The 13747-nt window shown below is 39.7% G+C and overlaps 1 protein-coding gene across 2 annotated transcripts in view; it reads right to left on the minus strand.

Annotated features, from left to right (window-relative positions):
• Nucleotides 1–13747, minus strand: part of BTAF1 (B-TFIID TATA-box binding protein associated factor 1) — a 75291-nt gene that overhangs the window by 54969 nt on the left and 6575 nt on the right. For both annotated transcript variants that reach the window (XM_032231657.1, XM_032231655.1), the window contains exon 2: nt 1498–1621. In XM_032231657.1, the coding sequence (XP_032087548.1) occupies nt 1498–1621 (124 nt within the window). The remainder of the gene's footprint in view (nt 1–1497; nt 1622–13747) is intronic.

The following is a 13747-nucleotide window of genomic DNA, read 5'->3' on the forward strand; positions in this document are numbered from 1 at the left end:
CAGTGCTGCCACCACAAGGCAGGAATCGGGGCATGGATGGACTGGCTACGGGGGCCCTGAGGTAAGGAGGTGTGGGGTGCGTGGGGCAGCTCCACCACACCTCTGCCTTGCCTCATGGCTGCGACATTGCAAGCAACCAGATGGAATGGGCAGATGGCCAGCTGTGCAAGCTCTTAAGTAGGGCTTATTTTGGGGATAGGGCTTATAATTAGGAACACAGGTAACCATGCTAGGTCTTATTTTTGGAGTCATCCCCCCCTCCGGAAATGGGATATAAAATGCTAGATTGGAAGTGTCAATATTGATTACTAAATTTAATAAGACATTTTTCTAATTATTTGTACAAAAGTCTCTACAGAAACCTAAACATTTCATGATTATCATCAATTATAATATGGCTTTCTGCATTTCATATTACTTTTTGCCAAAAACCATTTTGATCAACTTAATCTTTTAATGATTTATAGATGTACCACCAAAGAAGAATCACTGTTGTTTAAGAACACAGATACTACTATTGATTAGCAATAGAAATGACTCAAAAATGAAAACACAGTAGCCCAATAAAAATTTCTAGGTAAATTTCAGCACATTCAATATCAGTTCCAAGACAAATATGCATGGTGTCTAAAAAATTATGTCTCCTCCCCCCCGCTCTCAAATGGATGGGGCAGAATGTTCCATATTTTGAGAAACATTTATGGAGAAAATAATGCCATAATATTTGCTTAAAGCACCCACATGATCCTTTGGTTTTTCTGAATCTAGCTCCCCAACAGACACTAATCCCATCCATTTTAGAACATCGTATTGTATTGTATTGTATTATTTGTATGCCGCCCTTCTCCGGGAGGACTCAGAGCGGCGAACAATTCAAGGGGGAAAAAAAGGGGGAACATAAAAGACAAAATACAAATAATAAAAGTAGACAACAGTCGCACAGCCATACATATCGAGAGGGGAGGCAACTCACCCCCCAGGCCTGCCGGCAAAGCTAGGTTTTGACGGCTTTTCGGAAGGCCTGGAGAGAGGTGAGAGTCCGAATCCCTGTGGGGAGTTCATTCCAGAGGGCCGGAGCTGCCACAGAGAAGGCCCTCCCCCGGGTAATAGCCAGGTGGCATTGGCTGGTAGATGGCACCCGGAGGAGGCCAACCCTGTGAGATCTAATGGGTCTGTGGGAGGTAATTGGCAGCAGGCAGTCTCTCAAGCCCTCACAAGGCCTAACACAGCCCTCAAATTACAGAAATTCGGCAATCTAATAAATAAGGCCAATGTATAAATACTTTCATTAAGATCTCGATGCTTAGAACGCTCTTTCAGTGATAGAATGCTACAGAAAATACAATTTGGCCTTTGAGAGGGAGGAATAAACCCAACACTGTTTTTCCTCTGTTCAATCATGTCCAATTCTCAATGCTACCAGGACAAACCACCACATCAAACCAGCTCGGTCAGCACCAATATTATATTGCTTATAATAACGTCCGAAGCATTTACCTTAGCCAGGAGATTATTCAATTCGTGTGGGTGAAGCTTGACGACTTCCCCAAGTTGCTGGGCGGCTGCTTTCCTTGTTACGGGTGTTGTTCCAGTGTCCAATAAGATAAAGAGGCGATCGAGCCTGAGAGGAGGGGCAAGATAAACTCTATAAAATATATGTTCTGTCTCATCGATCTTAAAACAAAAATACAATCATGTTTAATTAATCTACCACAACTGCCAACCAGAGTTTGAAAGAATTCCAGTTGTTGTTTTTCTTATGTTTCATACAAGTATCGTTTTGAAAGGTTGTGAGAAAAAAAGCTCACGGTATTTCAAGTCAAAGGGCATTTTTTTGTTGTTCCATGTTTAATCATCAAGTGGCGGTATACAATAGAGCACATTTTCTATTATTTCATCTCTCTTTCCAGCTTATTGCACAGAAATAGCTTTAGAGGAAATGTTTTATTTGCAATAACGAGATCTAATATCTAAAGTTGATACTGGGACACATGCAATTGACAAGTGCTATTCCCAGTGGGCAGCAGGACTTGAGGTTAGCTAATCCTTCCATCCCTCATTATCATTTATCATTTCATTTATTGGTTTTGCATGCCGCCCACTCCCGAAGGACTCCGGGCGGCTTACAATAAAACAGGGAAAGGGGATAAATAAGACAATACTTGCCGCTACAGATAGTTCGTTTACTGACCGCTTGAAGTTACAATGCCACTGAAAAATGTGACTTATGACCATTTTACACTTATGACCATTGCAGCATCCCCATGGTCACGTGATTTACATTCGGACATTTAGCAACTGACTCACATTTATGACGTTTGCTGTGTCCTGGGGTTATGCGAGTCTCTTTTGTGACTTTCTGACTAGCAAAGTCGATGGGGAACCAGATTCACTTAACAACCGTGTTACTAATTTAGCCACTGCAGTGGTTCACTTAACAAAGGTGGCGAGAAAAGTTGTAAAAACTTCCTTGGTCAAGTGACTATGATCCCAGGCACTCAGCCACTGGCTTACAATCACAATAGTGCAGCATCCTGTAGTCATTTGTGGTCATTCACTACCAGCTTCCAACAAGCAAAGTCCATGGAGAAGCTGACAGGAGGTCACAAATAGGAATTACATGATGTAAAGGTGGCAATATTACAATGTGCCATTCAACAATGGAAATTCATCCCAATTGTCCTCATTGTTCAAGGACCACCTATAGTTTCCTGTTCTTACTTTGAGGTGGATCTATCTATCTATCTATCTATCTATCTATCTATCTATCTATCTATCTATCTATCTATCTATCTATCTATCATCTGTCTGTCTGCCTGCCTGCCTGCCTGCCTGCCTGCCTGCCTACCTACCTATTACTTTCCAGTCAGTTACAAGCATGGAATTCTCCAAGTTCTGCCCAACACAATACTAACCAAACCCAAGCCTGTTTCGCTTCTGAACTCAAGACATGTTTAGCCAGGTGCTATTACATGTTGAAGGTCTGTGGGATATATTTTATTATTTCACGTATTTCCTTTCTAAAGTTTTCAAGACAAATTTGGCCTGACCTTTTCATATAGAAGTAAAATGCATAGATGCAGAGGAGTGTGCAATAAATTGAACCTTTCCAGTTTTCTAAGCTTTAGAAGTTAAAAAACTTGAATACTGTTTCTCTTTCCCCATTTTTTTCTAGTCTTTTTTAACAGGTTGGACTAATAAAAGCTTACATAGAGCAAAAATTATGTAAGAATTAAAAATTAAATGGGTACTAATGTTGTTTGTCAGTTTCAAATTTCAAGAATCAATTACCTATGTGATGTAATTTCTGCAGACTAAAAGCTTACTTTAGTTTTGCATTCAATATTCTTTTGCATTTCTTACAAAAAGAAATGCAATTACTGTAATTACTGTTCCTCCTCCAAATTCTTTAAATCCTTCCTGTGGAATCTATTTACTTTTAAATAGGGGTAAATATTTCCCATTTTTGGCTCTGACATATTTTAAGATTGGGATGGTTTTTTGGTAGGAGATGCTCAGTTCCTCTTTGCTACCAAGGAAGTTAAAAAGAATCTTACATACATTAACAAGTCATGAACGGAAATAAGAAGTGAGGAAGGATTACAGTTTGCTTGTTCCAGACACCGGAAAAAAACATACCATAACAATTATATACTAAAACAGGGGTTGGCAATATATATTCTTTTTTAACAGACTTTTGAGAGCCTTTTGAATTCATATTATTAAAATATATTGGTCCTTGGTTTCGTATACTAGTTATTACTTCAGTGTTATTGCATTTTTATAAGAAACTCAACATTCATGTAACTTGAAATCTCATTGCATAAATATTATATCTCATATTCATACATCCATTGAAGTATACAGTACTATAATCCCAACAGAAATTGAAAATATATACTTAAGGACAAATTTCAGACGTACTATCTTTAAATCATGTCATAATAGGTTTTTTTTTTAATGGAAAAGTAGGCAAATTAGATACCGAGTTCTTTATAAAAAAATTTCTTGTGGCCACACAAGAAAAAAATGTAGAGGAAAAATTAAACCCAGAAACTAGATTCTACATACTGCTTAAGAGTAGATCTTATAGAATGGATACAAATAAAATTAAATATTTATTACAGAAGAAACAGAAGCATGTGCAATTTAGAATCACGTAGTTTTAAAAGATAAGATGCTGAAATATGCATTATTCAAATGTTTACAATAGGCCTATTATGTCAATCCAATCCACAATCTCAACGAACAATGAAACGCTGTATTAAACAACAGACCACACAATCACTTTTATTTTAGGGAAGCAATAAAGACCCAGTCATATAGGAGGGAAAACTGTGTATGCTGCCTTGAACTGCTCAATGAAAGGCAAACAATTAATAAACAAATATTTTAAACAAATTAAATGTATTAAAAATGCATCCATAAACTATTAGCCCAGAAAAAATACGTGGCTACTTCAACTGTTTAAACAGAAATTCTTCATATGTACTATTCTACATTCTGAAGCAAGTGTTTGGGAAGATTTGGACAGCTGTATTCTCTATCTATCGTATCACCTGCCAACTGCTTATTATGGGGAACAGTTTGTGCCTGTGTATTGGAATAAAGACTTGTTTTTTGGTTACATTTATCAAAGGGTGCTTATTTTCCAAGTAGTGATCCTTACTTGCTTACATTATAAAAATGTTTCCATTAAGTATTATTATAACTTGAATTTCATTGTACAATAAAAGGTCTAAATTTACAAGAGCAGAAAAGGCTTAAAGGAGCAGATGAAAATATTTATAAAGTAATATTTTGAAGAATTATACACATTCAATACCAGCATGACTTGCAATTTTACCAAAGATTTCTGCTTCCCTAAAAGAAACGAAGGAGTGCAACAGGAGACAAAGCTAAATACTCCACTGCTTGGATGCTCTAATCCCAAATTCTTTTAAAAAAAAAAAAGGCATCACAGAGGAACACCATATAGATTTTTAGCCAGAAGGCTTTTGGTTGGACTTATAGAAACAAACAGTTGAATCTTATTTTAAGCTCCATAAAAGTAATTCTTGAATTACAACAGTAATGAGAACCAGAATTTCCACCGTTAACTGATGTGGTTATAAAGCATATTACAAAATATTGCTTAGCGATAGCAACCCCAAAACTCCCAGTTGCTGTCATTAACTGAATCCCACCAGCTATTAGACTACCATTGACTTGGTCCCTTCCTGCCCTGAACTGGGAGTAAAAGGTAAAGGTGACTGGTGGCCTCCTCTTTAATCCCCACCTACACACCTATTCCCCCCCCCCCCCATTTCTGCTCTTTTGGGCATCTTATAAGTTTGCCACCTCTGTTGGACTTGCAGTCCTGTATTAGCAATAGCAATAGCAGTTAGACTTATACACCACTTCATAGGGCTTTCAGCCCTCTCTAAGCGGTTTACAGAGTCAGCACATCGCCCCCACAGTCTGGGTCCTCATTTCACCCACCTCAGAAGGATGGAAGGCTGAGTTAACCTTGAGCCGGTGAGATTAGAACCGCTGAACTGCAGATAGCAGTCAGCTGAAGTGGCCTGCAGTACTGCACCCTAACACTGCGCCACCTCGGCTCTTAAAAGGATAGCAAGGCCATCAGAGAGCAGGGCGAAAAAGGCTGACTGAAGGGGAAAGCATTATGTCTTTGCACTGTCACTGCTGGGGTAGTTGGCTGCAGCGCTGAGCTTGAGATGGCACCCCTTAGCAGCAGTGCTAAGGCTGGTTTGGGTCTCAGACAACTCGCCGCAGCCAACTCCCTGTGGGGCAATCTGCCCTTGCCATGGAATAACTCACCGCAGGACGAGAGTTACACTAAAGAAAGGATGCCAAGGGAGGGACAAATAAAATGTGAATGACAAAGAATTTAAAAAATATATATATTTTGAATGATTAAATTGAATTGTTGAATTGTCCTGCAACAAGCTGCCCCATGGTGAGTTGGCTGTGGTGAGTTGTCCCATTCCAGGCCCCAAAGTAGCCAGCTGAGACTGCAGAGGCTCCCAGGCCCCTATTTCAATCCCAATGCTACCCCCTCCAAGGAATTATGTGCTACTGTGCAAGGGTGGTCAAAAGGGAGGAGACGGGGGAAGATTAGGGGTGGAGGAAGTTGGAAGTATTCCTGTGGTGCTAAGTGTGGGTGGGCAGGTACCAGAATTTTGTAGGGGAGCTAAAACAACTTCCGGGATCACGCTTAAATATCATTCCTTCAGTGAAGACAAGCTGTACTACAAAAGAGATTAGTACTACTACGCGGCTTGATGACCCTTCTGCTAGGTGAGGTCCGCCTTCTTCTCCTCCACCTTCAAGGCACCGTCTGGCTCCCCAGACATCAACGAGAGGATAAGGTCAACCCATCCTGGATACTCCTCCCCTCACTATGGAGAACTAATTTCCCTGTTATTATGTATATATGAACAATTAGCTACCTACTATGTTGCCCAAACTTATTATGCTATCAAACTAAAATTTAAAAATCTAACAGTATATAGAAAGTATGTTACTTGACTACGGGGCAGAACAAATAATAGTTAAGTGTGATGTGTCTGACTATAATAACCTTTGAAAGGCTTTTGAAGAGGCAATCACAAAGACGTTAAGATTTTATAAAGGCTTGTGAATCACTTAATAAAACAATAGCATTAATAAAATAGCTTTGAAAAGCATTAAAATCTCTAGCATTTGAACTGACTTCAGGGTTATGTTGTTCAAATTTGCAAAATCAATCCCATTTTAAACTGACTTTTTTATTCAAGTTCTTAACAATTATGATGCTATTTTAATAACTTAGGCAGTTTGCATAGGAAGTAGAACCTAAAAAAAGCAATTTATTTCTGATTAATTCCATAGAAATCAGGTTACTTTTCTTAACATAGTACAAAACATAAACACCAAACTGCATTTATTTTTCTCACACAAAACTTTTCTATCAGACAAAATTTAAGCTCCTATCTTATTCCACTCTTTAGCTATAAGTTCACAACCATTTCTATTCTTATTTATAAATTTAAATTTTTGCTTGTAACATTATATTTTTTATAATTGTAGCATTATATTTTCTTATCTCAACTATTTCTTCTTTAAACCTTTCCTTATTATAGTTCCTCTTTCATGTGCTACCCTTTCTGATCATAGGATTAATGTTATCCAACCCAAAGGTCCCATAAAACTCAATTTTATTCAAATGGACCATAATTGCAACTATTTTGTAACATACATAGATTAACAATTACTTGTACCTATCACTACCTATGAGAACTGCATAACTTTATTTTGATGACAAATGTTTATAAAGGTTTAAGATTATCAGCAAAAAACCCTTTCTCTAACACAGTGTTTCTCAACCTTGGCAACTTGAAGATGTCCGGACTTCAACTCCCAGAATTCCTCAGCCAGCATTCGCTGGCTGGGGAATTCTGAGAGTTGAAGTCCAGACATCTTCAAGTTGCCAAGGTTGAGAAACACTGCTCTAACAGAGTGTGCTAATTGTCCATCACCATGGGTTGAGGTGTCATCAATATGCTGATGATATAGCTCTGCATCTCTATATTTGGTGACCCAAGTGATGCTGTCTCTGCCCTCTTGCAATGCCTATAGGCCAGGAGTGTCAAACTGGCAGCCGTTGTGACACATCATGTGATGCCACGAGGTTGACACCTGTCCTAGAGGCTGAATTGAAAGCAGTCTTTGGGTCTCTTAGGATGGCCCATATTACACCTCTGCTCCTCAGCTTAATTGGCTATCAGTATGCTTCCGAGTGCAGTTCAAGGTGTTGGTTATTACCTTTAGAGAATGGCATTGGTCCAGGCTACCTGACTTGTCCTGCTATAACAGTGATGGTTAACCTTTTGCGACATCCACCAGGTTCCTGCTTCCTGCACACGCACCCAAGACCCTCCCATAGTCCCCCCGTACCCTGTGCATGCATGTGTGACTCCCCATGATCCCCCTGCACCTGCACGCATGACCCCCACGCATGCACGTGTGTTCGCCCGCACATGTGATCGCCCGTGCATGCAGCATGACCCCCCTCCCCCCGCACCTTCTTTTGGGCTTAGTAGGCCTTCCTGCAGCCTACTGGGAGCAAAAACAGGCAGTGGGGGGAACACCATGCCCCCCCGCACCCCATTTTGGTCCTAGTAAACCTCCCTGCAGGCTCTTGGGACCAAACACAGGCCACAGAGGGGGGATGCGGCACCCCCCTCGCACATGTGTGGCAGAGACCCAAAAATGAGCTGGCAAGCGGGAGGCGCATGGACATGCACGGTGGAGCTGACTGGAGCGACAGCATGCATGCCCGCAGAGGGTTCTGCGTGGCACCTGTGGCACGCGTGCCATAGGTTCATCAGCACGGGACGAGGACAAGCCTGTCCTACTCATGCTGGCAGGGAGAGCCTACTTTGGGCCCCATCAGTCAAAGAACTACAACTCTCAAGATCCGTAAGAAAACCCTTCTCTTCTGCAACACCTGTCCTTTGGCACATCATGCCCTCTAAGGTAAGATCCCACACACACGCTCCTATCCTTCCTCAAGAGCCTAGAGACATGGCTGTCAGTTTGCCTGGGGACCAAGTAGGGGAAACACATCCTGGAGGTGACTGCTGGATTAATGCCCGACTCCCCTTCCCTCCCCCTTGCTCTCTGCTCTCCACCCATCCATTTTTCTGGTTATCATATTGATGTATTATTCTCCTTATGTTCCTTTGTCATCGTTTTACTGTTTTATTATTTTACCCCTCCTGTTTACATTCCTTTTATTTTCCTATTTCCTATTATTTGAAGCTACCCAGTGCATGGAGAGATTGGAATTTCCTTAAGTAAATGTATTAATTCTTAAACTTATCAATTTCCATCTCAATGCCAATGTGTAAAATTAAGAGTTAACAAACCTTTGTATAATATACATTCCTTGTTCTTCTGTAGTCTTAAACAAAATTCCTTTCTCATTTCCAGTAATGTAATGCCAAGTTGTCCAAATCTTTCTCTCTATTTATAACTCTGGCTTACTTTTCAAAACTATTACTTTGTCAGTATTTGTTTTATTCTCCAGCCAATTGTCCAACCTTCTCCAATTTTCTTAACTACTTCTTTCATATCTTGTTTATTCCTGCAAATCCATGTCCTTTTTTAAAAAAAACATTGGAACTGTAAGCAAGGGTTGCCAAATTCCTCAAACATTTTCTGCAACAAATCTGGTGAAATCCTCTAGTTGTTCTAGTGAACCTTTCTGTCCTTCTCCTAATTTGGCAGTTTTTCTTGTGGTTTCAAGAAAGTGAAAGTATGTCAATTACAACAGTGAAAGTAAATGGATTCCTATTTTTTTGTTTTGCTTTTGCCTCTCTGAAACACTTTGGGTCCCAATTTGCTCCCTCTAGTTACAGTCCCATAGTTTAGCTTATTTTATCCTTACATTATTTTGTTAAAAGTCCATCAATTACCTACTGTCCTTAATAATAAACAATCAGCATTCTCATAAAGGTCTAATGATTATAATCATTAGACCTTTATGGGAAGGTTAACCTAATTATTTTTTACTGTTTACAAAGGCATTTTGTACAAAGAAGCTTCTTCAGCTCTGACAGAACAGTGACTATCTTGGATGAGAAGCGAAACGTTTTCAAAGAAAAACAAGTAAGTCCAGTTGCCTCCTGAAAAAGCACCTTTGGGACAACTGTGATCTGGAAAACTGATAATCGCTAAAGACTTTTAGCTATACAATTTGGGATGAACACACTTTGAATGGTGTGGGAATAGGAGTGGATTTCCAGAGAAAAAATTGCAGACTACAGGAATCAAGAGCACTACTCAGGTGACCCATAGGACACAAGTAAACCTCAGATTTGAGTTTAATGTTTGAGTTTAATTTTATTTATAGGCCGCCCAATCCCGGAGGACTCAGGTGCTTCAATGACCCTCTAAAATGATGCAAATGACCAGCTGTCTGCAAGGAATATAAATCCTTACATTCCCCACTATCCTGACAGAGCTGAAGAATAGCAATAGCAATAGCAGTTAGACTTATATACCGCTTCATAGGGCTTTCAGCCCTCTCTAAGCGGTTTACAGAGTCAGCATATCGCCCCCAACAACAATCCGGGTCCTCATTTTGCCCACCTCGGAAGGATGGAAGGCTAAGTCAACCTTTGAGCCGGTGAGATTTGAACAGCTGAACTGCAGTCAGCTGAAGTAGCCTGCAGTGCTGCATTTAACCACTGCGCCACCTCGGCTCAGTAGAAGCTTCTTGGATGAGAAGAAGCTTCTTGGATGCTCAAGAAGCTTCTTGGATGCTCAAGTATCTTCTTGGATGAGAAGCGAAACATCTTCAAAGAAAAAACAAGAAAGTCCAGTTGCCTTCTGAAAAAACACCTTTGGGAAAGCCACAGAAAAGGAGTCAATTCTGGATTCTAAAGGTATTGATTTTTCTAAGCCTTAGCCTAACTTTAGATTATAAATGCTTATCGTGCAATATAAATGGAACAATTGCTTCTGAAAAAAGAAAAAAAAACATTTTAAAAAGACGAAACAGGATGTGATTGCTTACAAGACACATGTATTGGGGGGGGGGAGATACAAAACATGAGTCGCAAAAATCTGAGTGAAGAATTTATTTCAGCAGGAATGAAATAAAATCAATCCAAAACAACAATTGATGATCATGGCTGATATGTGAGAGCACAAATTAATCTCAGGGTGCCAAGATTTTGATACTAGGAATTTATATACCAAATGAAAATAAAACAGCATTTTATAAAGGACTTATGGACAAATGAATGGATTTTTCATATGAAAATGGTTGCCTTCTGGGAGAGCAGAATGGTTTGTCTACCAAAAAAAAAAGAAGAAGAACTTTGGGGAAAATAGATTTGTTTATTATTTAATGGATAAATTAGAGCTTTTTGATAAGTAGAGGTATAAAAATTGTGGATCAAAATAATGCACTTGTTTTTTTGAAAGGCAAAATACCCTTTTCAAGAACGGATATGGTTTGGATTTTTAAGATTTTGGCTATTAAAGTTTAAAAACTGGACATGCTACCAAAGACTTTCGGATCACAATCCAGTGACTTCAACTTTTAAAAGGAAGAATGGATCTTTTAGGTAGAGACTAAATGAGATGTTGTTACCAAAAGATACGGTAGTGGAGGATTGTAAAAAAAAATGAAAAGGATTTTCTTGATAACAATCTCAATAAAGGTACAGAAGAATGAATGGCTTGGGATGCAGTAAAGATTTTGCAAGAGGATATTTTATACAATGTAACAGTAGATTCAAAAAAGAAAGGCAAGATAAAATACAAATGATTATGTGTGAAATACAAAAAGGAAGAATAATTTAATAATCTCCAAGGATAACAACTATTACTCATCAAACTAAGCTTTTAAAGAGGCAATTATCTATAGCTTGTTAATAGTGAGAAAGATGGAAATAAAGATGAACTATGCAAAAACAAAGAAAGGTTGAATTTGCAAATAGGGAAATGGGTGATATATACGTTGAAAAAAGAAGGCGGCATTAAAGTTACAACAAGGAAAGCCTGTAATAACACATAAGGCAAATATACAAAATGTGTTTCATCAGTATTATACTACATACAAAGGTCAAGAAATATTCTTGGAAAAATAGGATGAATACTTGCATAAACAAAAATTATGATTATAGAGAATCAAATTTTGAATGGACCTATAACAATGAGGGATCTGTGTGAAACTATTTAATAGTGTGAAACAGGAAAGGCACCTGGTCCAGATGGCTGCTAGCTTCTTACTATAAATGTTTTGAGGATAGGTTTTTACAACCTTTAGAACAAGTGATATTATTCAACAGATTGATAGCTGGGAAGAAGCTAGTATAGGATTAATACTTAAGAGAAACTTAAGAGATTTGACTTTAATAATAAATTATTGTCCAACATCCTTATTTAACAAAGGCTATAAGTTATTTTGCCAGGAAGGTTGAATTTTATAGAACTTTACTCTTAAAAGACCGGTATCAGTTTTGACAAGACAATTATGAGTTATTAGAAAAATTTGGAATACTTTGTAGTACTCAACGCTACATAAGGAAAAAAACAAAGCTGCAGTGATATACTTAAGTGCAGAGAAGGTCTCTGTCAATTTGAATTGAATTTCTTGTTTTGAGTTCTGGAGCACAGGAACCTTGGAGATAATTTCATTAAATGGTAAGATGGATTTATACTTCACAAAAAGTACAAATAGTTGTTAATGGACTTACTTGGACTTAATCTTCGTAAATGTCAACGTCCACAAGGCAGTGACCGTTGCATTGTGAAGGCCAAAGACAGAACGTCACGGATTACAGAGTTGTTTATCCGTGTGTTGTCCTGCCATTGGATTCTCAGCTTGTTTCACGGTTCTGTCGCCACGGGAACCAACACTCCCCATTTATCCGGGCTTGTGACCGGCTATGGTTTCCCATAGGCTGGGTGTTGTTAATGGAGAACTAAGAAAAATTGACTCCTCCTCTTGGGTGAGAGCCCAGAGAGTGGGACTGGTAATTAGTGAATGGAAGGGAATCCTCTACCACAGTGGTTCTCAACCTGTGAGTTGGGACCCCTTTGGGGGGGTCGAACAACCCTTTCACAGGGGCCGCCTAAGACCATCGGAAAACACATATTTTCGAAAAAGTACAGAAAACATAAAATAACATGAGAAACTGTATTAAAGGGTCGCGGCATCAGGAAGGTTCAGACCCGCTGCTCTACCAGGTAGTGGGGGAATCAGGTGAGGGTTCCTACAAGAGTTAGTGTGCACCAATATATGTACTTTGGTAAGTGGGGGTGAGCAATAGCTGGGTAACCTGATGGCACTGAGAGATACTGAAGCTAAGGTGGCCCTGGGATGTCCAGCTTCCCCTGCCAGAGGTAAATGAAGAGGAGACGTTCCTGGTGTTGATGGGGTAGAGTTGCCATGGGGTGTATGTGGACGTTATGGTTGTGATGGGCAAGAGGAGATACAGAGGGAGACGAGGAATGGACCATTCCTGGGAAATACGAGACCATTGTCTTATGACCTTCTAGCTTATCGGTTTCAGCCTTACGGCCCAGAAAGCAGACCTTCAGGAGGAGTTCTGGCTATTGCTTCTAAATGCCAGGATGGTCTGTAATAAGGCCTTCCTCATTAGTAATGTAATCACTGTTGAGAAGACCAATTTGGCATGCATCACCAGACCTGGTTGGATCAGAAAGGGGGAAGTTGATCCTTTTGGAGATATGCCCAGTTAGGGTTTGGGTATGGCATCAGCTGAAACTCTACAGGTGTGTGTGTGTGTGTGTGAGAGAGAGAGAGAGAGAGAGAGAGAGAAAGAGAGACAGAGAGAGAGAGAGAGATTTTGTCCTCTGTAAATTCTTATGGCGTACAGGGACACTACACCACACGTCAAGTGACATTCATGGCTAGAGGGCCTTTCAGAGTTTCCTGTTGTGTGCCAGATGCAACTTTTCTAGATCGGGGGCTCTACTCACAGTCACCTGTGCTCTAGTCAGGTCCAGATTGAATTACTAATGGGCTGCATTGAAGAATATTCGGAAACTTCAACAGCAGCGCAGGCAGTTTATGTGTCCCTCTAGAATGGCACATGTTCCACCTCTGTTCCACTGGCTGCCAGTTTGTTTCTAAGTGTAATTTAAGGTGCCAGTTTTGACTTTTAAGGCCCTCCATGGCACTGGACTGCCTCTCCCTGATTACATCTGCCCATCCCATTAAATC

The sequence above is a fragment of the Thamnophis elegans genome, chromosome 15, assembly GCF_009769535.1.
Source record: "Thamnophis elegans isolate rThaEle1 chromosome 15, rThaEle1.pri, whole genome shotgun sequence".
Classification (NCBI taxonomy): domain Eukaryota; kingdom Metazoa; phylum Chordata; class Lepidosauria; order Squamata; family Colubridae; genus Thamnophis; species Thamnophis elegans.